The sequence below is a fragment of the Thunnus thynnus genome, chromosome 5, assembly GCF_963924715.1.
Source record: "Thunnus thynnus chromosome 5, fThuThy2.1, whole genome shotgun sequence".
NCBI lineage: Eukaryota > Metazoa > Chordata > Actinopteri > Scombriformes > Scombridae > Thunnus > Thunnus thynnus.
The window spans coordinates 19,667,737-19,695,596 of NC_089521.1; the positions used below are offsets into that span (position 1 = coordinate 19,667,737).

A 27,860-nucleotide genomic window follows, 5' to 3' on the forward strand; every position below is an offset into this window, starting at 1 on the left:
AACAAATAATTCAATTCAAAATACATATCTTAGTTTAACTGTAATAAAAAATGCATTTCCTTGCAACTCAGTACCTACAAAGAACAATTTTGTACGTTTATGGAGCTTGATAACGTAATTGTAATATTTACAAAGCAAATGGTGTGATCATCACTGAACAAAAAGTGTATGTTTATTGCATTACATGGCCATAAACCTTATAGCCTTTTTCACATTTTGACTTCTCAAATATACAATGAGAAAACATGTTGTTTGAGGGCTGGTTTATTGTGCTTTCCCGGCAGAAAAAGCTTCCATCCAGCTTCCCTTGATGCTTGTTTAGTTTTTGAACATGTCACACAGCAGCTTCTCCATGGGTGTGCTGCCAATGGTCCTCTGAAAATAAAGGTGCTCTATTTTCTCAGAGCTTACAAAGTGGAGGGATGGCAGCAGAAGTAACAATCTCCCAAACCTTGATGGACAGGAACAAAAAAAGAGTAAACTTCATGTTTCTATACTTGCATTTACAAAATGATGAAAATGATGACAAAATGATGAAAAACATCAAAATGTTCTCATGTTTGATGATCTTTGTAATCAGTCTGAAAGGGGGTTGCAGAAGGGTTACCTGGCACTTTGATTGGGGTACATTGAATGGATGTGCTGACCCAGCAACACCTGTGACTGGTCTTGCAGATTCTCCACCTGCTCTGGGTCTTTGAGGTTGCGTGTCTCTGCAAGTCAAACAGCAGACATTATTTACACTGTACAGTCATTCACCAATAAACACCCACTGCTGGAGGAATAACTCCTTACCTGGCTTGAACAGCACAATGGCCTTCAGGCAGGCAAACTCAGTGGGGTCAACAGCCAGAGCCTTGAAGCGATTAAAGACCTCCTCTAGGACCCGCAGGTCAGCTGTGGGGAATCCGATCTTGGTTTGCTGTGTGGGAGAAAGATCTGGAAGAGAAAGAAGAGGACAGCTGTCCATGGGCAGGGACCACTGGATGGCACAAAGGAGGAACATCTCACTCCAGGCTTCTTCAAGGAGAATCACCTGAGGACAGGAAACTTATAAGTCTCATCAACAGTCCATGTATGTGTAAATCGATTTTGAAAATCTACAAAAAACACACATTAATCAGTCTCACCTGGTCCCGAAATGGCAAGTGAGAAAAAACAGGCAAATTTTTTGCCCACTTGACTGACATGAAGAGGAGTCGTGCTGATGTCTCATATATACTCTCTGAACAACTGGAGGTGAATGGGGACATGGAGCAGTTTGATGGAGTCCGATCTCTGTCTGAATCATTGGTTGTCACATCAATATTCTCCTCCACTGCACATTAGAAAAAAGAGAGTCACACAAATGTTCAGTACAATATTGTGAAGTTTAAAGGCTGACTTCAGAAAAGACTATTCTAACTTTCTGTGACTCTACTACATATTGTGCACACTTGTTGTGTTTTTGATCTCACCATCCTCAGGCTCCAGTTTTGCACAGGTCTCTGCTGTCAGCAGGCTGACCATAAAGCGGTGGTTGTTACTCGGGTTGCTGCAGGACTGTACGGTGGCAGAAGTTGTGACAGAGGAAGTGACTAGAGGTCTGCAGATGACCGATGAAATGGCGGCAGAGGAGGTGAGTTCCCGTGTGGTCGCCAGGTGCTCCTTTTTAGTGTCCACACTTAAAGTGTCTAGATTAACATGTGCTGTGCTGCGAGGCTGTCGCTCATTCTGCACGGCTGCCAAAGGGACGAGTTCATAATATGTCATCAGGATTTCAACTGTGAAATAATATCTATCTGAACAATGAACTTATTGGGAGTTTGTTTTACTAACCATCTTTGTTCATGCCAGCCTGGAGACATTTCTTCAGTCGACAAGCTTGGCACTGGTTCCGATGAGCCTTGTCAACAGGGCACTTGCCAGTTCCAGCTTGACACCTGTGATATTGACACAAATATTTTTCTGAATAAAGACAAGCAGAATATTAAAAGGTACAAATTTATTTGTTACACAAGATGTATTTCTCTGTTATCTTTTGACTGTTTTTTTAAGTCCAGTCTGGCTCTTGCTCACCTGTAAATGAGTCTTCGTCTCACACTGCGCTTGAAGAAGCCACTGCATCCATTACAGGCATAGATGCCATAGTGTTTACCACTGCTTGAATCAGAGCACACTCTACAAAGCAGACCATGGCCAAGTGCTTTACCTGGAATTTTACTTATGTCTGCAGAGAACAGAGAGCAGACATTAATACTTAACATTATTTTACACTTTATAATTTAAGACTTAATTGTAAATATAGGCTTTAGATTATTTAGTTATTTATTCTGTTTTTAAATTATGTGTATTATGTATTATGTATTAAATTATGTATATACTGTGTGACAGTCTTGAAAGTTATTGTATGAATAAATTCACTTAACATTAAAGACATCATTATTTTGACAACGTAATCTGCTGTACAGCAAAATCATTTGTGTGTTTTCTTTTTAAATTTGATTGCAATTGTCTAGCACTTCTTAAAAATCTTTTTGAAACATTTGCACAATACAACAATTAATGGCTCACCTGCTTGTGTTCCATCTGTGAAATCCTTAGAGTTGTCTGATGAAAATATTTTGGTTATGTGGTCCTCCATTTTGATATGTGTTCTAATATCTGAACTTAAGAAATAGTTTTTAGACAAATAGAAGATAACTCCCAATAGTTTTCTCTTCTATATTAGGTGTAGTTGTCTGGCTGGATCAAATCATTTCTTTCGTGTGAAGTGCTGACACATGGCAACAAAAAAGATGTCAAATTTTAGTTATTTCCACTAAATCTTATAGTTCAGGTGCAATTCCTTCAGAGATCCTCAAAGAGTAACTTCAGGAATTCTCGATGATCTTGATCCAGTGCTGATGTCCTTTTTCTGGTTGTTTTCTGATGTAATATGGAGTCAATGGAGTTACTGCTTGTCTTTTTCACTCTGCCAGAGTGAGTGTGTGAGCCTGAGTAGTCTGGGGGCTTTCTGAAGGAAGACAAGAAGATTAGCTCCAGGCGCTGTGTAAGCAAATGCTGATTTGTCATCCTCTTAATCTTTACTGTCTATAAGGGTAAATCAATCAGTCACGCCACTTACAGGCATAAACATATTCAACAAATGTGTACACTAGAAAAGAAAAGGATCCATACATTTTTCCTTGAATCCAAACTGCTGTCAAATAACTTTTCATGAATTAGGCTGTTGCTGCATGGTAATTGTCACCAGCGTCTCCTGATTGGTCAACACTGTTGTTTAAATGATTCCCTTGTTATGCCTTTCCCAGATCAGCTTATACATTCTTATTTCCCATGTGTTTTACATAGAATGGTCTCACTCATGCCCATCAAGTGGGCAGTGCATTATCGTGTAATATTTTTACTTCTCATTTACCATCTCATTGTTGGTGTAAGATATTTTGTATAATTTTGATTTGTTATAATATTCTACACAACCTGTCTCAGTTCTTTTAAATATTGCAGCAATCCAGAGATGCACCTTACAATCAAAACTACAATTTAAAGTCGAGTAAGTTATGAAATTATTACAAGCTGTGGTGACACATATGATAGTATAACTATAATATACAGTACCATGATATTATAGTATTATTATGAACAAGATTCGTCATGACACTTGACCACAAATGTAGAGGAAATATTACTGTTTAAAAACTGGATTTTACTGGTTGTTAAGTTTTGCAAAATACACATTGTGAATTTGTTAGTGCCTAAATTATGCAAAAAGAAGAAGAAAGAAAGCAATTACCCTCTCTGATATAAATGGGGTGGACAACATATTAGAATTCAAAATGACCATAAAGTTGAATCATTGAAACAATACCCCTCTAAGTCAGTTTCAACAAAACCTGAGCAATACCGTATAACCTTCATGAAGGTAAGATGTATTGCAAAGCTTTAGTTTTAGACTGCATTAGTATTAGCAATGTTAACTTGATGTTGATGTTGTGTAATATCTGGCATATTTTAAATCTGGTGATGCAGGCTAAAATCATCCACAAGTACTTGACAATAACCATAGTATCAACTTTTAGGAGTACTGAACTATTCAAACAGCACTATTTGATAACAAATATATACTGTATGTATACTGTATACTGTATACTGTACTATACAAAATACTGTGATGTTTATTTTTTTGTCCAATTTCTTTTACACCTAATTTCTTCATCTTCCTGTTAGCGCAGTAAGTCTTACACAACTAGTCCAGTTAAGACATTCCCTCTGTGCCATATTGGCCCTGTCAATGACACTAATGGCTTCTGGAGAAAAACAGCCATCCCAAATCAGCAAAGTAGCTTAACCTTCCATGAAATGTGGTCTCCTTCTCGAAGGGGGATCACGAAAGGGGGCAATGAGAAGAAAAACAATTAGCACAGAGATTGAAAGAGCAACAACAAGTTGACCCTTAATTCTATTCTTCTGCCATATGGTGGCTGCTCTTTGGAGCCTCCATCTGCCTAATTAGTGACCCGAGTGTAATTTACTGTTAATAAGACTTCTGGAATGATTTTCTGCTTTTCTCTTCACCTTAAGGTTTAATATAGTGGATGACCACAAAGAAATATCTGAAACAGCAACACCTGTGCTGATTATTTTCTATAAAGATCTATCAAGTAAAATTATGCCTAAAGTCATTATTGCATATAGCTAATAGTTCAGCTTTTAATCAGATCAAAAGTAACACAACATTAAAGATACTGAAGTAACTGTCTGCTATGTCCCCAGATTGCTTTGTATCACGTCTGTAATCCTCATTAAGTCACTCTTGATTTTTGGATAAATTAGTATTGAAAACAGAGCTCCTTCTGTTGGCCTAAACTGGTGTATAAAAGGATTACAGACTAGGGGCAGTCGAAGGGGGTTGTGCCCCCAGAGCCATTTGAACTCAAAACCTGTTGTCTGAATCAGGAAGGGGGACAAAACAATTTAGATTTGTGAACTCAAAGGCCAGGATAGTTGTAATTTACTGTGTTTGACACTCCTGTTAGCCCCAGGGTGTGTCTATATTTGTATGTAGCTAATTAACTTTGTATTGTGCACCTCAAAATATAGTAGGCCTATGTTATCAACTGTGGAACAACTGACAGCCGGTACAACAGTAGGCTACAGTCAATCTTAAATCTTTATTTGTCACTTAAAGTGTAGTTGCTCTTCGTTTATAAATACATTTTTTATATGCTTGAAGAACAGTTAGTTGGTAGTAGCTCAAGTCACAACACAGTAAACTGCATTTAGCTATGCTGCATACAGATATAAACCATAAAAGCCATTTTCTGTATTTTATTTTTTCTACTTGTATTGATTTCATTCTCTTCATTGTGTTTGTACATTTTGTTTAAAGGTGTACTAATGCATTTCTTTGGTTTATGCAAGGCATTTTAAATTGCTTCAATTCCATCTGTGTTTTAAAGGTGCTATACAAACTGGCTTTGTTGTGCAGTGCATACAACAAATATGAATTTGACTGGCATACATGTCAATGGCAAGGCGGAAAAATTATGTTCATATAGCCTATGACTAAATCGCAAATAGGCTACATTGCTTGCTTGAAATGTAATGCTGGCTGAATTAGTTTTTCTTGGTTATCGATGCGTCCACTCTTTCTTAGTTTAAGTTTAAGATATGTTATTAATCAGGAAGGGATTCTGCTGATTCTGGTTTATGGTTTTATGCCATTACCCTTTTCAAACCAAACACTTCTCCTTCCTAGCCTAGCCACTGGTGTGAGAACAAGGCATGTCTAAGAGGCTATGCCTGTACTCTGGGGTTATGTAACCAACAATCTATGCACTCTGGTGTCTATCAACCAAAAGGCAAAAAGTTGACCCCATGACACGCTTTAAATGACAGCCCCCTCATCTGCATAATGAAGCAGAAATGCATAAAGAAATGTAAAAAGAAAATACAGAAATAAATTAGTTTGGGGAAATAAATAGGGGGGAAATGCAAAGGGATAGTAATACAGAAATAAATGTGTAAATAAACACATTTAAAAATAAATTGATTAATAAATCAAATGGAAAAGTAAATTAGTACAAAGGTAAATAAATACAGAAGCAAATTAAAACAAATAGTAATTTATGTCACATTTTATCCTACATAATGCCTACATATATTTTTAATATTATTTTTGGTGCATTCAATGGCATATTAATTTATTCATTGAGTCTTTTATTTATTTTCGATTTTGGCAGTTTCGGTCCTCCATACCTCAGTGACTACATGTGATCTGACTTCACTTCCCAACTAATTTAGGAAAATGTAATGTGAAACAAACAAATGCATATTTGTGCTCAGATAGTGAAGACAATGTATAATCATTTTTGACATAATAAACAGTGTTTGGGAAGTTTATAGTATACAGACTAGACTGGAGTCTTTCGGTGTGGTCCACCGTCTAAACCTACTATGTGGATAAGACTAAAATATATATTTATACTGACCTAAGCAGTACTGAGCATGGTAATCTGGAGGCCCATATCAGATTACATAACACAGGTGTCACTCACATGTCAGGTGGAGCAGAACAAGCTTATTGCGTTCTTAATACTAGCAGACAAGTGTATGCTCAAAGATCATCTCTGAGGAAAATGATTGATTGGACGTTGCAGAGCATTCCAAATTTGTAAGTTGAAGTAAAATTTGTGATTGCTGATAATATCTTTATACATAATAGCTTGCTATTATGTGTCATCTGCATGAGTTACACACACTGTATTCCAAATATTATTCAAGTGACGTATCAGTAGGATTTCAGTTCACTTAGTTTTTAGTTTTTCAGTGGAAGCTTTTGCCTGTTTTATTAGTCTTTTCTTTTTAGACAACTATTATCAATCTCAGGTGTGTTAATTAGTTTGCCAGGTGATTTTAATTCAAGGGAAACCTATTGAAAGAGGTTGTTCCACATTATTAAGCAAGTCTCAGTTCTCATGGAATATGGGGAGCAAGAAGGATCTTTCAGAAGATGAAAAGCTTGAAATAGTGCAATGTCTTGCAAAAGGCATTAAAACAACTGATATTTCATGAAAACTGAAGAGAGATCATTGAACTGTTAAAAGATTTGTGTGTGATTCAGTGCACAGATGAATTTGGTCAGATAAAAGGTTATTGAGGAAATTTCTGTCAGGCAAATTAATAGTGTTAACAGGGCAGCGATTAAAAAAGCCACCTTTGAGCAGTAAACAAATATTTGAAGCTGCTGGTGTCTTTGGAGTCCCAAGAACCTCTCGATGCAGAATCCTTCAGAGGCTTGCAGTTGTGCGTAAAGCTGTATTTCGGCTGCACCTAACCAATGCTCACAAAGAGAAACGCTTGCAGTGAGCTCAGAAATACATGAAGACTCATTTTCAAACAGTGTTATTAACTGATGGATACACTGGATGGTCCAGATGGATGGAGTTCTGGATGGTTGGTGAAGGGCCACCCTGTTCCAATAAGCAAGCAAGGAGGTGGTGGAGTGATGTTTTGGGCTGGAATGTTGAATGAGATGGTAGATCCTTTTAGGGTCCCTGAGGGTGTCAAAATGATCTCTGCAAAATATGTGGAGTTCCTTACCAACCATTTCCTGCCATGTTATAAAAGGAAGAATCGTGCTGTCCAGAACAAATTTATTTACATATTTTCATGCAGGACAATGCACCATCCCATGCTGCAAAAAAACCCATTGACTCCTTGGCTGCTATGGGCATAAAGGGAGAAAAAAATAATGGTGTGGCCATCATCATCCCCTGACTTCAACCCTGTTGAGCACGTGTGGAGCATCCATAAAAGGAAGATCTTTGAGGGTGGACAGTAGTATTCCTCAATACTGGCATCCTCAAATATAAAACAGGCAGAACTGTACATGGACCTACAAGTTCAGTGGATGAGAGTTGTTAAAGTGATCTCAAAGAAGGGCTCATATATTAATGTGGAACTTGATCTGTAAATATGTTATTTTCTATAAATTGCATTTATTTCTTGAAAAAAAATATCTAGACATGCAACAACTACAACAGATTTGTTTCAAATTGGTTATGACCTCTTGAATGTTTTCAAACTGCGTTGCGCATAATAATTTGGAGCAATGTCTTTTGAGTTCTTTTCAAATATTAAAAAAAGGTGTTTTGCTTGTGACATCCACATTATAATATAATTATTGAGGATAAAAAACATCCTTAATCGTATTGAATGTTTAGGAAAAACAAACAAGAACGACATGTGCATAACAATTTGGAGCACAGTGTAAGTAAAGTGTAACGTTAAAGATTCATATCATAGTGAAATGTGTAACTTCTGTCTTTTCTTAGATGCCAGACTCTCCAGTTGTCTGCATGAGTAAGATGCTGCTGCCATCAGCAGAGTGCTGCTTTGAGGTTTTGTCTGCCAGGGATAACTGTCACATTTCCTCACTCCTCAGCCCTGTGATTGTTGTGCAGATGCAGCCAATCTTTAGCAGCTCGCTGCCACGAGCCAACCAGATGATTATGATGCACTAATGTATTTAGAGGAAGCATTTATGATGACAGAGCCCTGCAGGTGATTGAATGTACGTCACCAGTAAAACCCTCAGTTGCTTGGCAGATCAGACAGATCAGCTGTTCACAAGTTTAAGAGTGCAGTTACTTTTCAACATATTACAAATATCAAATACTTTTCATTGTTGTCAGATGCATTGCAGTACACACTGAAGGCACATGTACTGCAGCAGGCAAACAAGTGCATGACACCATTTTATTATCATTCAGAGGATGCCCTTGAATGCCAGTTCACAAACTTATGCATCAGTCTAAGCAGCTTTTTGATATAATCCCCTTGAATGTCAGCTATTGTCAAAGAGTGAGATTAACTTTTAAAGTTGTCGGTGTCCTCTTTATGCACAAGGAGGAGGTGCCTCAAGCTGCTAAGGCGTAAAAAATATCTCATAATTGATTTTATTTTTGATATTATTTTCTTTGTATTTAATTTACTTATGAGCTTTGAATTCATAACCCTAACGCAGTCTACTTTTAGGGCTATGATAAAACAATAGTTAAACAACTTTTGGTATTCATTAAAAAACATAAAACTGGACAAAATTATCTAAATTAAAAGCAGTTTTATGTACAAACTGAAAATGTAAAGTTAACAATTTCAAATTAATAAAGGCACATAAATGTCGTGGCAGGATAATCCTGCCCTGCTATAATGGCATAAGCTTCTGTTATGCCTTGCTCAGCACTTGATTCCAAGTAGCAACACAGAGTGGTTGACCAGGCTTGCGTGGTTAAGCTTTGTTAGGTTCAGTTCAGCATTTCCTGAACCCCCCTGCCCCCCCAAGTCAGATGAAGTAGAAGGACTGAGGTGTCAGCACTATTGCCACCAGGGATTGCCCCACCTTGCCATCTGCTGCCACTACTATAATCCACACAATGAGAAAATCAGTTGTCTCAGTCCATATCAAAGTCATGTTAACTCAATTCAACAAGTAAACTAACATTAGAGAGAATTATTGCAAAACATTTATTTCTGACAAAGGAATTGAAAACCATATAGATAGTATGGATGAAAATCGCACATAAATTACAGGAAATTTAAATGTAAATTACAGTTTTTCACAATTGTTTACACATTCTCTAAATCTTAGGCTCATTTTCTCAAAACTCTAAACACAAAACCACAAACATAAAATGCAAAACTCTGCAATCTCTAGCAAAAGCAAACACTGCATTCAAAACTGTTTTATCTCTTTCCAAAATGTTTTTGAATTTTTTTTTGCATCAAAATGACACACACACTGTCATATGAATAGATCTTCAAACAACAACACGCTGATGTGCTCAACACAAAACACTACTATGAATGTCTTATGAGCAGGTTTATGCCTTTCGTATTTTCAGCATTACACTGTAGTCAGTTGTAAAAGATTGTTACAGCAGTGTATATTTACTCAAACATATATAAATAAACACACATGAAGGCAATACAGTAACATAACATTTCCAAAATGCAGTATTTTGGGACACTTGTGTTTTGTATGTAACACTTTACATACCCATCGGGAGCTCCATCTTCCGATTTTAGTTTGTAAACAATTGTGAAAAACTGTAACACTGAGATGATTAGATTGTTTCAAACTTGAGATATGTCTCAGTTGAATGGATAATTTTGACACAAAATGACCCATTCACCTTGTTTTGTGTGTTGGCTTATGATGTTCTGAATAAATATTAAAAAGAATAAATGATTGAAATGATTTGCCAGGAGTCTACTCTTAATAGTAAAAATGTAATGGGGGTGATAACTCAGGAGTTTAAAAGCATCACCAGCAACCCCTAGAGGTCATTTTAGTGTCAACACCAAACCAAAACTCAAATAAAATGTTTCTCTGTCTAAATGTTTGTCATTTATACAAGCAAAGAGAGGGACAGAAACAGATTGTACTCAGTTTGTGTGGTCTTTGGGTGGCTTCATGTAGTTTTTCACAAATCAAAATAATTGGTCACAGATGTCACCACAGTCACTGGAAACTAAACACTGGAGGATACCCTGGAAATCTTAAGTCATAGCGTAACTCCAGGTGAGGCATGATAGATTGTCTATACTTTAAAAGAAATGCCAAAAAGTACCAGATGTTGAGCTGCAGTCTCACCTGTAACCTCACAGGTCATATTGAAATATTTTTGCTGCAAAATATATCACTATTTGCAGCATTACAGCTGAGTCTATAGTCTATTCCACATTGGTCTCTAGAGGGAGACAGACACACTTTGACTGAGTAAAGTCTGATCACAGTTGATGGAGATGAGCAAACATACAGGTCATGAGGCAGACATGATATGTGAGGTAAATGTGTAGGCTTATTACAGTACGATTACAGGAATGTGATCTTCTGAATCATGGCCACCACAATTTAGACCTGGTTTGATTTGTCTTACATGTGCCAAAACAGAAGAACATAGGTATTTATGTCTCTCTTGTCTGTCTCACTGCCTCCCCCCAGTGCACCACAGGTAATGTCATACACATAAATAACAGGACAGTGCACGAATCAGTGAAGGATGATGTTACAAATGATGATGATCCAAAAAAGTAAAATAAAATGAAAGAGAATAACAACTTTTGAGCAAACTAAGCACTCTAAAACATGTATTGAACATGACCTGCTGTCCACAATGAAAACCAGGCCCTCTAAAATCCAAGGACATAAGTGCAGCTTCATTGTCTCAACCACCTATATTTCAACTAATGACCACAGCATTATTATTTGGATGGATTTTTTTTCATCTACTGCTAAAGTCATAATTAAAGGCAGATTTCCTGTTGAAATAGGACGGAAATGTGGGATATGACCACGAATAGTGTAATCCAGTGATATTATTTTAGTATTTGTAATTATACTTTTATTTGACAGGAGAGGTGGATTATGAAAAAATAAATGTGACTAATAACTGTGCAAATTGTCCAGGCACAGATATGGCAACATTTGAAGGTTATATGAGTAGAAGTTTGTTACAATAAATACAAGCTTTTATTTATTTGATTTCAGAAGAATTTAAACTTTCCACAGTGCAATAAGGAAAACAGACAAAAGAGGGTGAATTACAGGTTACAGGTGCAGTAGATCTATGTACATATTAATTGCTAACTGGAGTTTTGATTACGGGGGTATTGTGAAAAGGGGCAAATAACTACAGTTGTCAAAAAGGTAGGGATGCCAGGAGTACAATTTTTTACTCTAAAATGAAATATATAAATTTCACACCATTTAAATGCAGTGGGGAAAAACATGTTTAAAGGCCTGTACAAAATAGAAAGTATCTTATTCAAAAATGTATTGAATATTTGTGAAAATAACTTATATTATTGTGTGTTAACTTCAATAAATGAAAGTGACACACTGATCCACACAAAATGTATTAATTTATATATATATATATATATATATGTGTGTGTGTGTGTGTGTGTGTGTGTGTGTGTGTGTGTGTGTGTGTACATACATATATATATACATATATATAATTATTGATAAATTATATTATATAAATACATATAATTGTAGTCTCCAGAAAATGAATGTAAGTCTAGTCTATGTAATGTCCCCATAAGTGACCTATGACAACATGTGTGTGTGTGTGTGTGTGTGTGTGTGTGTGTGTGTGTGTGTGTGTGTGTGTGTGTGTGTGTGTGTGTGTGTGTGTGCAGGATTCTGTGCCTTTATTGTGTAATGTCATTCCATGTTCTAATCATTACTTCACATTCTAAAGTAACAATGCACTTTAGAACTTGCCTCTATACATATTGGAGAAAGCAGTGGTTGTCAGACAGTGGATCAGGATGGATTGGAGACATAACTCAAGAGTTTTTCCTCGTCAGTGAATGTTTTCTCAACTTTCTGGCATCCACGGCTCATTGAGACACAGTGGAAATATTCTATCATTTGTGGAAAGGGAAGAAGACTTTTTTTTTTCGCGTTTTGACTGTCGTTCAATGGCTGTCATGATTGCGATTGTTAAAGTCCTACTGCAGATTGTTTTTTGGGTTTTTTTGTTTTTTGTTTTTTTTGACATAGCCTACTGTCATCTTGTCGGATCATAGAAAATGTTATTTCCAAGTGGAACAAAAACGAAAAACTGGAAGGACAGGAGGAAAACAAGAAGGTGTCACATCTTCAAATTACTTGTCAACAGCACTGATTGATGTTGATGTGAAAGTGGATTTAAGAGACCTTGCTGCAAAATCCTGAACATCTTCTAAAAGGTAGGGATCTGCGTACTGAATGTCAATCGTGTAATAGATTTTATTTGGGCAGACTCACAGGCCTATAGTGCTGTATAATCTTGTTCTTTAATGGCATGTGTACTGTATACTAGTGTGAGTTATGTGTTGTGGTGTGACAGCTTTAGTAGTACTGATTTCTTCCTTATCTTACCACTCTCTTCCCCTTTCTCTCTCATGCACACAACACCCATACACCCATACAGTATCTCTATTTCTCTGTCTCTCTAAGCACATCTCTATTGTTAAAGGACAGGTTCACAATTACTCAAGTCTGTCTTAAAACAATAGTCAGGTGCCCCTATGAACACTGAAACAGGTTTTGCTTGCTGTCATTCCTCCTGTTCATACTAGACATCAAGAGATCATTGAAATGCACTTTTAATTTAAGTGATGGGGGCAAAATCCATAAGTTTCCTTCTGTGCAAAAATATATTTGAAAGTTAATCTTACACTAATATGATGCTTCAGCTGTTTCGCACTTGAGGAGTATGTCTTCATATCTTTTTACATTTTTTTTAATATTGTTTACTGAGTAATAATAATTGTTGCACTTTTTGATATGAAGACACCTGCAAGCCTGGCAGAGAGCTTTCATGAGTTTGAATCTTTCCAAGGAATCTTTCAATTTAAAGTTTTTCCATGACAGCTTGAGGTGGTTATCTTAATACTTTTTATATTATTGTTGATAGAAAAGGCTAATGAAGATTCTTACCAGTTTTAATGTTAAGAGACCTGTAAATCTTGGAAGAGGGACTCTCTTGTTTGATTCTTACTTAAGGAATCTCCAGTTTTTCTTTATGACTGATTTATGGGAGTTTTTCCTTTTCCGCTCAAAGTGGTCATCTAAATATTTTTTTAGATGTTGCAATATTGTGAACAGCGTAATGATGATTCTTGCTAATGTTAATGTGAAGATGGCTATAAACCCTGAAAGAGGGTCCCTCGTGTGCCATTCTTCCCAAGAATTCTTCCCATTTTACATCATTCAAAGAGATTGGGGGAGTTTTTCCTTGTCCGCTTGAGAGAGTTGTCTTAAAACTTTTTTTTATCATTGTTAAAATAGTAGTGATAATTCTTGCCAGTTTTAATTTTAAGACACTTGTAAATCGTGGAAGAGGGTCTCTCTTGTTTGACTCTTCCCAAGGAATCCTCCAGTTTTTCTGGATGAATGATTCATAGGAGTTTTTCCTTGTCTGCTCGAGGTGGTCGTCTAAGTATCTTTTTAGATCTTTCAGTGTGGTTAACAAAGTAATGATGATTCTTGCCAATTTCAATGTAAAAACGACCACCTCGAGCAGACAAGGAAGAACTTCCATAGATCATTCATAGAGAAAAACTGGAGGATTCCTTGGGAACAATCAAACAACAGAGACCCTCTTCCACGATTTACAAGTGTCTTAAAATTAAAACAGTTTTTCTGGATGAATGATTCATAGGAGTTTTTCCTTGTCTGCTCGAGGTGGTCGTCTAAGTATCTTTTTAGATCTTTCAGTGTGGTTAACAAAGTAATGATGATTCTTGCCAATTTCAATGTAAAAACGACCACCTCGAGCAGACAAGGAAGAACTTCCATAGATCATTCATAGAGAAAAACTGGAGGATTCCTTGGGAACAATCAAACAACAGAGACCCTCTTCCACGATTTACAAGTGTCTTAAAATTAAAACAGTTTTTCTGGATGAATGATTCATAGGAGTTTTTCCTTGTCTGCTCGAGGTGGTCGTCTAAGTATCTTTTTAGATCTTTCAGTGTGGTTAACAAAGTAATGATGATTCTTGCCAATTTCAATGTAAAAACGACCACCTCGAGCAGACAAGGAAGAACTTCCATAGATCATTCATAGAGAAAACTGGAGGATTCCTTGGGAAGAATCAAACAACAGAGACCCTCTTCCACGATTTACTAGTGTCTTAAAATTAAAACAGTTTTTCTGGATGAATGATTCATAGGAGTTTTTCCTTGTCTGCTCGAGGTGGTCGTCTAAGTATCTTTTTAGATCTTTCAGTGTGGTTAACAAAGTAATGATGATTCTTGCCAATTTCAATGTAAAAACGACCACCTCGAGCAGACAAGGAAGAACTTCCATAGATCATTCATAGAGAAAAACTGGAGGATTCCTTGGGAACAATCAAACAACAGAGACCCTCTTCCACGATTTACAAGTGTCTTAAAATTAAAACAGTTTTTCTGGATGAATGATTCATAGGAGTTTTTCCTTGTCTGCTCGAGGTGGTCGTCTAAGTATCTTTTTAGATCTTTCAGTGTGTTAACAAAGTAATGATGATTCTTGCCAATTTCAATGTAAAAACGACCACCTCGAGCAGACAAGGAAGAACTTCCATAGATCATTCATAGAGAAAAACTGGAGGATTCCTTGGGAAGAATCAAACAACAGAAACCCTCTTCCACGATTTACTAGTGTCTTAAAATTAAAACAGTTTTTCTGGATGAATGATTCATAGGAGTTTTTCCTTGTCTGCTCGAGGTGGTCGTCTAAGTATCTTTTTAGATCTTTCAGTGTGGTTAACAAAGTAATGATGATTCTTGCCAATTTCAATGTAAAAACGACCACCTCGAGCAGACAAGGAAGAACTTCCATAGATCATTCATAGAGAAAAACTGGAGGATTCCTTGGGAACAATCAAACAACAGAGACCCTCTTCCACGATTTACAAGTGTCTTAAAATTAAAACAGTTTTTCTGGATGAATGATTCATAGGAGTTTTTCCTTGTCTGCTCGAGGTGGTCGTCTAAGTATCTTTTTAGATCTTTCAGTGTGTTAACAAAGTAATGATGATTCTTGCCAATTTCAATGTAAAAACGACCACCTCGAGCAGACAAGGAAGAACTTCCATAGATCATTCATAGAGAAAAACTGGAGGATTCCTTGGGAAGAATCAAACAACAGAAACCCTCTTCCACGATTTACTAGTGTCTTAAAATTAAAACAGTTTTTCTGGATGAATGATTCATAGGAGTTTTTCCTTGTCTGCTCGAGGTGGTCGTCTAAGTATCTTTTTAGATCTTTCAGTGTGGTTAACAAAGTAATGATGATTCTTGCCAATTTCAATGTAAAAACGACCACCTCGAGCAGACAAGGAAGAACTTCCATAGATCATTCATAGAGAAAAACTGGAGGATTCCTTGGGAAGAATCAAACAACAGAGACCCTCTTCCACGATTTACAAGTGTCTTAAAATTAAAACAGTTTTTCTGGATGAATGATTCATAGGAGTTTTTCCTTGTCTGCTCGAGGTGGTCGTCTAAGTATCTTTTTAGATCTTTCAGTGTGGTTAACAAAGTAATGATGATTCTTGCCAATTTCAATGTAAACACGACCACCTCGAGCAGACAAGGAAGAACTTCCATAGATCATTCATAGAGAAAAACTGGAGGATTCCTTGGGAAGAATCAAACAACAGAGACCCTCTTCCACGATTTACTAGTGTCTTAAAATTAAAACAGTTTTTCTGGATGAATGATTCATAGGAGTTTTTCTTTGTCTGCTCGAGGTGGTCGTCTAAGTATCTTTTTAGATCTTTCAGTGTGGTTAACAAAGTAATGATGATTCTTGCCAATTTCAATGTAAAAACGACCACCTCGAGCAGACAAGGAAGAACTTCCATAGATCATTCATAGAGAAAAACTGGAGGATTCCTTGAAAAGAATCAAACAACAGAGACCCTCTTCCACGATTTACAAGTGTCTTAAAATTAAAACAGTTTTTCTGGATGAATGATTCATAGGAGTTTTTCCTTGTCTGCTCGAGGTGGTCGTCTAAGTATCTTTTTAGATCTTTCAGTGTGGTTAACAAAGTAATGATGATTCTTGCCAATTTCAATGCAAAAACGACCACCTCAGGCAGACAAGGGAGAACTTCCATAGATCATTCATAGAGAAAAACTGGAGGATTCCTTGGGAAGAATCAAACAACAGAGACCCTTTTCCACGATTTACAAGTGTCTTAAAATTAAAACTGGCAAGAAATTATCGCTACTATGTTAACAATGATAAAAAAAAAATCCCTGAAAGAGGGTCCCTCGTGTGCCATTCTTCCCAAGAATTCTTCCCATTTTACATCATTCAAAGAGATTTGGGGAGTTTTTCCTTGTCCGCTTGAGAGAGTTGTCTTAAAACTTTTTATTATCATTGTTAACATAATAGTGATAGTTCTTGCCAGTTTTAATTTTAAGACACTTGTAAATCGTGGAAGAGGGTCTCTCTTGTTTGACTCTTCCCAAGGAATCCTCCAGTTTTTCTGGATGAATGATTCATAGGAGTTTTTCCTTGTCTGCTCGAGGTGGTCGTCTAAGTATCTTTTTAGATCTTTCAGTGTGGTTAACAAAGTAATGATGATTCTTGCCAATTTCAATGTAAAAACGACCACCTTAAAACTGGCAAGAATTACTATGTTAACAATGATAAAAAAAAAAATCCCTGAAAGAGGGTCCCTCGTGTGCAATTCTTCCCAAGAATTCTTCCCATTTTACATCATTCAAAGAGATTGAGGGAGTTTTTCCTTGTCCGCTTGAGAGAGTTGTCTTAAAACATTTTTTATTATCAATGTTAACATAGTAGTGTTTCTTGCCAGTTTTAATTTTAAGACACTTGTAAATCGTGGAAGAGGGTCTCTCTTGTTTGATTCGTCCCAAGGAATCCTCTATTTTTTCTCTATGAATGATTTGTCTGCTTGAGGTGGTCGTCTAAGTCGTCTAAGTATCTTCTTAGATCTTTCAGTGTGGTTAACAAAGTAATGATGATTCCTGCCAATTTTAATGTAATGACAGCTACAAACCCTGAAAGAGGGTCCCTCGTGTGCAATTCTTCCCAAGAATTCTTCCCATCTTACATCATTCAAAGAGATTGGGGGAGCTTTTCCTTGTCCGCTTGAGAGAGTTGTTTTTTTTTTCTGACAAAGTACTGATAAGTCTTGGCAGTTTTAAATTTAAGACACCTGCAAATCTTGGAAGAGGGTCTCTCTTGGTTATCCTCCAGTTTTTCTGTATGAATGATTTATGAGAGTTTTTCCTTGTCTGCTCAAGGTCCGCTTGAGAGAGTTGTCTTAAAAGTTTTTGTGATTGTTGTTAACAGAGTACTGATAATTCCTGCCAATTTTGATGTTAAAACACCTGCATTGGAAGAGGGTCCCTTTTTTGTGATTCTATGAATGGAATCCTCCAGTTTCTTTTAATTGTTAACTGAATAATGATAATTCTTACCCATTTGATTTTAAAACACCCGCCAGCCATTGAAGAGGAGTGCCTCTTGTGTGACTGTTTCGATCCCCTTCCGAGGCTTGCAGGTGTCTTAAGATTAAAAATGTCAAAAAATTGCATTACTCTGTAAATTATATATTTTTTTAAAATAAAATAAAAATGATCACAACCCCTTCGAGCTTGCACAGAAAACCTCCCAAAAATAATTCAGAGGAAAAATGAGGACTGGAGAATTCCTTGAGCAGAATCACATATGAGGGACCCTCTTCCAAATCTGATGATTTTTGGAAGGTTTTTCTTGCCCACTTGACAGGGTTGTCTAAATTTATTTTTAGATTTTATCATATTGTTAACAGAGTTATGAGTATTGTTAACAGTTACTTTTCGCCTCTACAATCTTGAAAGAGGTTTTTGTTATATTGTTAATAGAATATTGATCATTTTTTATATCGATACTATTAAGATAAAATGAATTTGTTACGTCTAACCTTAAAAATCATCTTTTCACATTAAGTTTCACGTAATTATTAACTGTTAGACTATTCTTGTGGCTCTTTGTCATTTTTTTCCTGTTGCAGGTTTACTATAATCTCAATGTGTCCTGTTTTTAGGCTATAGTTGTCAAATTCCAGGACTTTTTTTTTTATCATTTAGACTGTTGCTAAATTTTCCAAATAACATGGCATCATTTTAACCCAATGCCATGAGCATGTGAGCTCCTAGCTGTGTTCTTTGTGTTCTTATCCCTCTCTGTCCCTTTCCCTCTTTTGCCATTATTTTTTTGTCAGTTTGGTTGATGGTATCTGTCTGTTTTTCATCCATTAGTCTCTCATACAGGTATTCATTCTCAAGGAGACAGTTTTTTTCTCAGTTTGTTTTTATCTGTCATTTAATTGTGTTGTTCTGAAATGCAGAATGCTCTCTTTAACATCTCTCATCTCCTCTGCTTCTGTGTGAATGGTATTGAGTTTTGCCTTGTGTGTGTATGTGTAGTCTTTCTTCTTTCCAGGTACAGAGGAGGTTTGTGGTCAAGATCCTATCAGCACTTGGAGCATCTGGAAGTTGCTCTGCATCTGATCCAGTTTTTATCTCAAACAGTTTTGTTGTTTTCCTGACACTCTCTAATTTATTCTACTTGATAATAATCTCATCATTATTATTATTATTATTATTATTATTACTATTTCTCTATTCTACTAGTGAACATTTTGGTTGTGCACATGGCACATATTGCATGTCTGTCCATCCCGGAAGAGGGATTTCTCCACCTCCTGAGGTTTCTCCCATTTTTCCCCGTTAAAGGGTTTTTTTTCCTTCCTTATTTGAACCATGTTTCTGAAGATGAGAGTGTCATTTTTTAATTTAAAAAATATAGATCCCTCTCATAAAAACTTGTGATGTTGTGCTATATAAATAAAATTGATTTTTACTTGACTTTTTGAGTGATGTTTACTTGCCATGTGTGCTTTGGTTTCCTCTGAGTTTCCTCCCTAAAAACTTGAAGATATGGTAACTGCCAATATTTGTGCATATGGCTGTCAATGTGTTTGCTTTCCTATTTGTGTTAGTGTTGTGATTACATTGTCTAATTACAGTAAGTGTAATCTTAATTTTCAACAAAATATGGAAAAATGAATGTCAAAGTATTACAGTAACAGCCGTTGGAAGAATACAAAATCAGGGTGACAAATTCTGCACAGCAACATAATTTTATTACATTTCAGTGCAAAGCTACAAGCTCCAGCATAATAGTGTTAATATTTAGACTGAAAATCTACATTATATATTTTGCAGTCACTTCTTAATCTCCCATACTATTTATTGGAAGTAGAATTCAACAGAGCATCACAGTGCAGTACTTTAGTTTTCCTCCTAGGAAGGTTTTTGTTAACATTTCTACATCACGACAATATATTAATATAATAATATTCAAATATATTATAATAATATTCAAAAATTTAAACAAAAAATAGCATTACTCAAATAGCACTTACAATTTTTTTTAATGAGAAATGATAAGTAATTATATAAGTCCCTGAGAAAGCATTTCAGTGTGTACATACTTTGCTAAAAACTTACACCAATCTAAGTGAAAATAAGAAGGCAACTGTGAACTTAATTAGTTCAAACATTCTCCAAAAATAAAGTGTAATATTAATCCATCCCACATCTTCAAACACCCTGGTACTCATGTCTGCAGTGTCCAACATAGAGAGGCTCTGCCTGGATGCCACGCCTTGAAGAGAGACAAAAGCAGAAGCATCAGTATGTAATAAAGTTGAAATGATGAGAAACTGTAAAACCCAGTGTGTTGGTGAGGTATGCCAGCACTAAGCTCTTTAAAGGTCTTGGATAGAAAAAGTGAAGTACCTCAGCAGCTTGCAACGAAAGTCCTGCAAACGAGGAAATGCTTCGTCCACACTGGCAGTCTGCTTCTCATCACTCCAGAGTCTCTCTGCAGCAGCACTTGCCTTTGGCCTACGATTTTAGACACAACCAGTGATTATTTAGGATGATTTCATGCAATTGTTGAACCACTTACTATGTTATTTTTACTGCTTTTTTTATTTAAGGGTTCTTTTAAATCTCATACCAAAGACGTGGAGTGAGATTGGTGGCATCAACATATTCACCCCACATGCAGACCTCACCTCCAATCACCAGCTTCTTCTGTTCCTCAGTACCTGTGAGGAGATAATGAAAAGCTTCAATGGGTTTAAGCGATAATAGGCATGGCAATAAGTTTACAAGCATACATTTTCTGTCATTCTTCATTCAAATGTATTACTCTTCATATGAATGTATGTACGTCATGTATGTAAGTCAAATCTCTGCAGGTCAATGTTTAAAATGGACCTCTGTACATGCCAATTCCCACTGGCAGCTCCGATCACCAGAGAAGTACCATCACCAGCAATAATTAAGCCAGGTTATAATACTAATATGTTGTATTACTTGGTGTTGCACACAACAGAAAAAGTTCTGTGGCTGTAGTAGTTGCACCAGCCTGGCTATAGGAAATATGGTTGATGTACCAAGGGGCAACTAGCAGGACCCTCATGTCAGCTTTGGTGAACCTGCGGAGCTTCACCTTATAACTAGCTGGGACGCCCTTCCAGATGTGCAGCACTGTGTCCTTAGGAATCTGAGCGGGGTGACAACCAACATGCTATCTTGCTCTTCTGTGCTACTTTGTTACTAGTGTACTGTCCACTATCTCTTTGTGTTAATTAATTGTTTTACATTGGTGTTTTATATTAGGAAATACACGTTTTAAAAGTCCTTTAAGCTTTTTTTTAAACAAGCACAACCTTTTGCCAAGACATGGTTAACAGTATTTGCAAACCTTCTATGGGGCAAAGAGACTGAACTCCAGGTGGATTCTTGAAATTGGTTCTGGACTGCAAGAAAACTAAACTAAAAGCCTGGTCAGAATATCCTTTCTCCACAATATCAATATCTTGGAGCATATTGTGCACAGTAAACAATGGTACTCCAAGGAGAAAATAATATTTACTGAAATGCATACCATACTGTGAAAACATCTTTTCCTCTGACGCAAATGCTTTAACAGCTTTTAAATTTCCTTACTGCCCAGAGATCAAATTAATGTGAAAATATGTAACTGACAATTTTACTCTTTATATGCTATACCAATTTTATCCTTCTCAGTATAGATTGCAGGTTTCCAAAACTTTTTTCTCATTGACATCACCAACAAGTGTGTGATACTATCTACGAAGCGGACAGTCTTCTAACCTGAAGGATCATCTGCCCTATCTTAAAGACAGCAGGGTAGTCCCATTAATAACTTGATAGCTCCTGCCCCTAAATGGAGAGATGATTGTGCCTAAACATATCTTCAACCAACACCTGAATAATAAAGAAATGCATGCTCTTAATGTGATTTTTGAAAAGTACTTGACAAATATTAATATCAAAATGTATTATATGTTCACCAAAAATGTATGTGTGTGTAGATACAGCTCTCCTGAGCACCCTGCCTCGGAAGTAAGCACGAAAGATCCATTTAGTTTGCTGCTACCTAGAGATTTTTCTGATTTATCTGAGGGGGGCAGCAGTGGAAATCTGTAAAAGATTACTTGCGGGTTTTAGGCCAGAAGTATGTAGTCATGGACAGGCAGTAAAACTGGTCTGCAAAAGTTCATTTTTGTTGAGTTCTCTACAGTAGTATGTACAGTATATACCATTTCAAGCATTTGCTCTAAATAAATACATTTTTGGATTATATTGCATACTTTTCTATCAGTTGATAGTCAACACATAACTCAATCTAAAGTTCAATCTAAAAAGCACATTCATTCTGAAAATGTCTAATTTTCAGGGAACGTAATTTAGTATGAAATGTTGTGAAATATCAGAAAGACACACATATTGCTCAATAGGTAGAAGCTCAGCATGTAGAATTTGTATTTGTCCTCTAAATGTTTAAAGGCAGCCAGGATGAAAGAGGCAGACAGGCTTATCTTTGTGTGTTTAAGAGTTTGTCATCACACAGCATTGGGGGCACAAACACTCGCTGAGCTCATACCCAAAAAAAATCACACTTCTCTGTAGCTGTGTCCCACTTCCATACTATAGGCTTATTCTAAGTTGAGTACTGTTACATACTTATCAGTGTGCATACATTAAAACGTCCTGATTTTTGAGTGTGCTGTTAATGTACAGTACTGTCCCATAATGCAGTACCCAGGGGAAATGGACGAGCTGCACACAGCTGTACTGCATACAGCACATTTTGTATACAATTATGGAACTGGGACACAGAATGTGCCTCTGTAACAATGATGTATGAACAAAAGTCTTCACTGCCACCTAGTGGTATGGATACATACACAACATTCTGTCCTGCATTATCAGTCAAAAGGTTTTGGTCATGCATAATACATATTTTAAAGGAATCTAACTTTAACCTGTAAATTATTATAAGAAACAAATAGCACGCCAGTTAGAACTTCAACTAGCCACAGCACACAGGTTCTGTTCTGACCCTTGAAGGCGAGGGGCCACACAGTGTAGAAGCGGGCCCAGTTGTGTGTGGGTCCTGGCTGGTCCAGATACCATGGAGAGGCCAGAATCACCCTGAGCCCTGCTTTAGTCACCCTGTGCACTTCACACAGGTAACAGCCCTCTCTCCATACTTCCACCACTGACAGAGAACTGCGCTGCAACACAATGCTGTAGACTATGAGACATACGTACATGAACTATGAAGACAAAGACAGCAAGATCATCCATATCCAGTTTTTAAAAAATATCGTAATTCCTCAAGACTGATAGTCATTCAACACCAGAAATTTTGGTCAAACTTATAAAGATATTTAACATATTAGATAGAGTATATGGATGACAATCTTACAGATGAAGCTTTCAGTGATCAACCTGCTGCATGAAAATTTCGGAAATAAAGATGTTTAAATATATTTATATATTTGAGTTAAATAGTATGTGCTCCTCTCCCTCAATGAATGCAGACATCTAAACACAATGTAAAATAGATGCAGTACCATTTTCTGAACCAAGCATTGCAGTATAATAATCACACTTCACTGGTGGAAACAAACACAGGGTGGTGCTGCAATAAAATGGGCATTTTTGGAAAATTCAAATATTGGTATTTGTGAATATGTAAATTACCTATTACCCAGAAAAAGCACTGACACACAAAAAATCTAGTTTTGTTTTACACTGCAGAGGGGTTATCTGTTGGGGCTTACTTACTTGTTCATGGTACTCAAAAACATCCTGCCATACAATGGATATCTTGTTGAGAGCTGAAGTAATATTCACAATTCTGGAAATAAAGACATGAACAACATGTCTAATATTAATGTGCTGGTTGGTGCATTCCCTGAGCCTTCTACATTTTGTGTTTCCTACTACAGTATCACCTACTTCTCCATGTAGAATGCTTCCAGTTTGGTGAAGTCTTCTCCAAATCCCATCTTCTCCATGAATGCTCGGACATAAGGGTTGGATCTCCTGTGGGAAACAAGCAGTATTGGGAAGTTTTTAACTATATGTAATTCTGTTAATAATAAAACTACATTTTGAATACGCTTCATGGTACTTCAACTAAATTACAGTGGCTTTTTGTCATTTACAGACATACAGCTACAGCAACAACCTGGGGCTAGACATTTTCTTTTTTAATTTGGTTCTTTTCAAACATGTATCTGTTTCTGACAGATGAAAGGCAATGCACAGATACCGAAGAACACACAAAAGCTTAGTATTTGGGTGTACAACACACTGCAGTTTGGCACTGTGTCAAAACAGCAGGAAAAGACTTGGCATAAAAAAAATGAAGTCAACATTCCTTACAGTGTTTTCCTGCCAAATTTCACTAACAATGTAAATGACACCAGGAAATCCAGCTTTTAATTATTGACAGTCAGTGGGCATTTAAACGATCTGTCACATTGCAGCTTACCAGCAGGAGACGTCAACCTCATCCCCTCCTAAGTGGATATAGGAATCAGGAAACACTGATGACACTTCTTTAAATAGTCTCTCCATGAACTGGTAGGTGGAGGGTAACGCTGGATTAACAGGACCAAAAGTACCCGAAGGGGTGCCCCACTTGTAGCAGGGAGTCAACAGGTTAGACTGTCCTGAGGAATAAATGGTAATAAATCAGGTTTAGTTCCAGATTTTGTTTAAATACATGTCTTGCATTGACTGTTGAGTGCAGACAATTGTTGCCACTGATGTAGTCATGATGTGTTTTGATAAGAGGTGCGTCAAGCTCAAGATTCAGTACACATCCTGTTGCCATTTACAGTCTTGACTGGCAGATTTGAAAGAAAGGATTCCTGTTGAACAAAATCTGGCATAATGCCCAGTACTTTGTATGTAGAGGATCAAGGAGCTAAAATAATCTTAATAAAATAGCAGTTTTTGAGTGAAGGTGGCTTCTTTGGTCTTTGAATTTTACCTTTTCCCCAAGACTTGGTGTGGCCGGGTGAATCAAACTCAGGAAGGACCCTTATTCCCCGCAGCCTGGCATATGAGATCACCCTTCTCACATCTGACTGCGTGTAGATGTGAGTCATCGGATGGAAAGCCCCCTGAACAAGAGCCAGACGCTTTGTTCAGGGAGGAAGCAACTTTTCAAAATTTTCTTACCTCATAAGTCCACATGAAGTAGGCCTTGTTAAAAATCTAAGCTATTATAAAATAATCATCTCATAAAATGCAGCAAAAAGTTTTTGCGAGGCACATTATAATTAATGTGCAGAATCATGGAACACATGACATATGTTAGCTTATTCTCTCTTATTAATTAACAGCTCTTGTCATCCACATGACATACCTTACTGCTGAGGTCTGGAAAGGTACGGCTCTGGTAAGGGAAGGAGGGGTCATCAACGATGTGCCAGTGAAACACATTGAACTTACTGTAGGCCATTGCATCCTAACAAGAAACATATCGTGTTATTAAAGGTGTTGTTAGATGTGATCAATGGCTGGAATTTAACTTATGTCATCTTAATTAGTACCAGAGTTTTTAGGATGGCCTGCACTGGTAGATAATGACGTGAAGTGTCCAACAAAATCCCCCTGAACTGAAATCTGGGGAAGTCTTCAATCTCAGTCTTGTTAACAAAATACTAGAAAAAGAAAAAAAAAAACAGTCAAATATTGACATTCTCCATTTCAAATATTGATCAATGCTCTGTAACAAGATAAGATTGCGCAATCAAAAAGTAATGTCTTTAAAGACCTTATACAGTAAGTTTGAGCAGTTGGGAAATTCTGACTTACTGAGCCAAAATCATCTTGGTATACCAGCTGACTGAAGGTTTCCAGACCTGCACTTAATCAGAAGATAAATATAATATAATCAGCAATCATTTTAATCTACAGACATTGCAGTAGGCCAGTTATTAAATACTTGGTGGCATGAGAAATCCAGTGCAACAGGCTTTGATAGAATCCACAATGAAAGCGCTTCCTTTGCTTGCTCTAGCTGTATTAACAATTTGATTTATCTTTTTTGCAATTTTGTTCAAACATGTTCTTCAAAAATATATTTGCTGTAATCACCTCTTACAGCACCCCACACAGTTTCTGCATGCAGGGATGCTCGTCTTGCAGAGACACTCAGATTGTCTGGAACAAAAATAGGAGCAAGTCAGATAATGAATCAGATCCTACATCTTGGGACAGTAATGCCACCATGCCTGCGCTGCTCTGGCTCAGATAAATGAGTTGGTACTTACATCTCTCAGAAGAGTCTTCATTTGGGTAGCTGTTACAATCATCACGGTCCACACTGATCCTCAAAGTAAATGGTTTATCCTCATTGAATCGAGGGACAACACTTGCTGTTGGTCATAAAAGTTGGTCATAAAAGTGTTACAGTTTGTAGTTTCTGGTTCAAAGTTGTGTAGTAGTACAGCTTGTGTACTCCTTTGTGTGTACTTTAACAATGTTAGGATTAAGCTGGCATTTTTTAAAGCTATTTTGAAAACACAAATATGAATCTGCTCTACTCTAGTCCATTGTCATTGTGGGTTTTGGGGTAGGTAGACCTACACTGGCTGACTGGTGAACTGCTGTCTCTACAAAGCCCATTGATCAACTTTAAAAGCCAACATGACAAACAGAGCATTCAAACAAAACTGCAGTAAGCACTTTGCTCTACATTTTTGTACATTCATAATGGAGTCCTAAACTTGTGTCACCAGATCATCTACTCTGGCATTCAGTATCACAGTAAATTACATCTATCACAGAAACACTGTGCCTTTGTGATTATTATTATTGCTACTAGTACTATTACTTATTATTATTATTATTATTATTATTATTATCATTATTATTATTATTATTATGTTAGTATTGTGGAGCTTTCAACTCGATCGAGGAGTTAAATTTTACTTCCGTTACCATACTCCTAAATCCACCTCACTTTATGACCTACCAGAAATGTAGTCTGGAAAAATAAGAGAAACATATCTCTTGAATGCAGCATCCAGAACAGAACAGCCCTGCTGTGCAGCTGATTGACCTCCGTAACCAAAGTGGAAAGCCTGTGGGTTCAGAGAGTATCGCTCCGCTGATGAGGTGAAAGACTGCGGTAATGGCCACACTCCCTCCACTGTGTATAATTTTAGGCCAAGCTGGTGGACAATTAATAGCAGCAAATTGAAATTTGGACGAGTGTATCGTCCAGAGCTAGCCATGTCTATGACTTCCATATCAGCCATTGACTGGCACTGCGATGTCAAACTGCCAGTCAGATGCTTAAAAGCATGCAGTCACATGACTGGAGCCACAAGGTGTGGGTGTTTCACTTTAATCAACAGTTGAAATAAATGCTTCATACAGCTGGTAGTGCTGTATATCCATATTTAGGAGAAGTCATCTTAGTATTGTTTCAGATCTAGCAACTATTTATTAATCATAATTCAGTTTGCGGTTGCGTAACATTCAGCTAACGCTGCAGCATAAATTACTGCTATACTGTAGGTAAATTAGTAGCTAATACTAAACTGTGGGGGGACAAATAGGTTACCATGACTACGAGAAGGCTTTGGAGCAGATACTAACAACATTTTACACAGTCAAAACATCTGTGAAACAAGACAATGTCAAAATTGTGTAACTCGCCAATTCAATGTCATTTCTTGATTTTTTTTTTTTTTTTTTTTTTTGAACCGTTGGCCTTGCCTACATTTTATGAGGGGGACGTGTTTTAGCTGATAACTTTAGCTTGTTTAAGTGAGGCGCATAATAATTATTTTTGTGTATTTTTATAATTGATTTGAAATACATTCGCGTAAAAGCAAAAGTTTGTCATATAAATAAGTTCCAATTTTTTTTTTTTTTACATTTTCTTGTTCAGTC

At 36.8% G+C, this 27,860-nt stretch overlaps 2 protein-coding genes across 4 annotated transcripts; both read right to left on the bottom strand.

Moving 5' to 3' along the window:
* Positions 1–50: 50 nt before the first annotated feature.
* nr2e3 (nuclear receptor subfamily 2, group E, member 3) lies at positions 51–2,980 on the bottom strand. Its single transcript, XM_067591115.1, has 8 exons — positions 2,554–2,980; positions 2,059–2,209; positions 1,819–1,922; positions 1,458–1,721; positions 1,131–1,318; positions 796–1,036; positions 608–713; positions 51–451 (listed from the first exon to the last, which is right to left on the bottom strand). The coding sequence occupies exons 1-8, from the start codon at positions 2,621–2,623 to the stop codon at positions 319–321; spliced, it is 1,257 nt and encodes a 418-aa protein (XP_067447216.1). The 5' UTR covers positions 2,624–2,980; the 3' UTR covers positions 51–318.
* Positions 2,981–19,680: 16,700 nt separating this feature from the next.
* Positions 19,681–27,783, bottom strand: hexa (hexosaminidase A (alpha polypeptide)). Of its 3 annotated transcripts, none has more exons than XM_067589858.1 (14): positions 26,935–27,783; positions 26,231–26,335; positions 26,055–26,120; positions 25,773–25,819; positions 25,508–25,618; positions 25,321–25,422; positions 24,943–25,075; positions 24,439–24,619; positions 23,901–23,987; positions 23,727–23,799; positions 22,996–23,170; positions 20,636–20,668; positions 20,355–20,462; positions 19,681–20,220 (listed from the first exon to the last, which is right to left on the bottom strand). In XM_067589858.1, exons 1-13 carry the CDS (start codon positions 27,218–27,220, stop codon positions 20,356–20,358), a joined length of 1,506 nt encoding a protein of 501 aa, XP_067445959.1. In that variant the 5' UTR covers positions 27,221–27,783; the 3' UTR covers positions 19,681–20,220; position 20,355. The 3 variants fall into 3 exon arrangements, with proteins under 3 accessions (XP_067445959.1, XP_067445958.1, XP_067445960.1); XM_067589857.1 differs by having other exon boundaries at positions 20,578–20,668; XM_067589859.1 differs by lacking the exons at positions 26,231–26,335; positions 26,935–27,783 and having other exon boundaries at positions 20,578–20,668; positions 25,773–25,824; positions 26,055–26,109.
* Positions 27,784–27,860: the final 77 nt, after the last annotated feature.

Bases quoted from the DNA above. Each gene is read 5' to 3' on its own strand.
- hexa (XM_067589857.1), bottom strand. From the start codon at position 27,220: ATGGCTGATATGGAAGTCATAGACATGGCTAGCTCTGGACGATACACT. The intron at 26,336-26,934 runs GTAGGTCATAAA...TATGACCAACAG, and splicing joins TTTTCCAGACTACATTTCTG to CAAGTGTTGTCCCTCGATTC. The intron at 23,800-23,900 runs GTAGGTGATACT...CTTTATTTCCAG, and splicing joins GAAGCATTCTACATGGAGAA to AATTGTGAATATTACTTCAG.
- nr2e3 (XM_067591115.1), bottom strand. From the start codon at position 2,623: ATGGAGGACCACATAACCAAAATATTTTCATCAGACAACTCTAAGGAT. The intron at 2,210-2,553 runs GTGAGCCATTAA...TGTTCTCTGCAG, and splicing joins CACAGATGGAACACAAGCAG to ACATAAGTAAAATTCCAGGT. The intron at 452-607 runs GTAACCCTTCTG...CTGTCCATCAAG, and splicing joins TACCCCAATCAAAGTGCCAG to GTTTGGGAGATTGTTACTTC.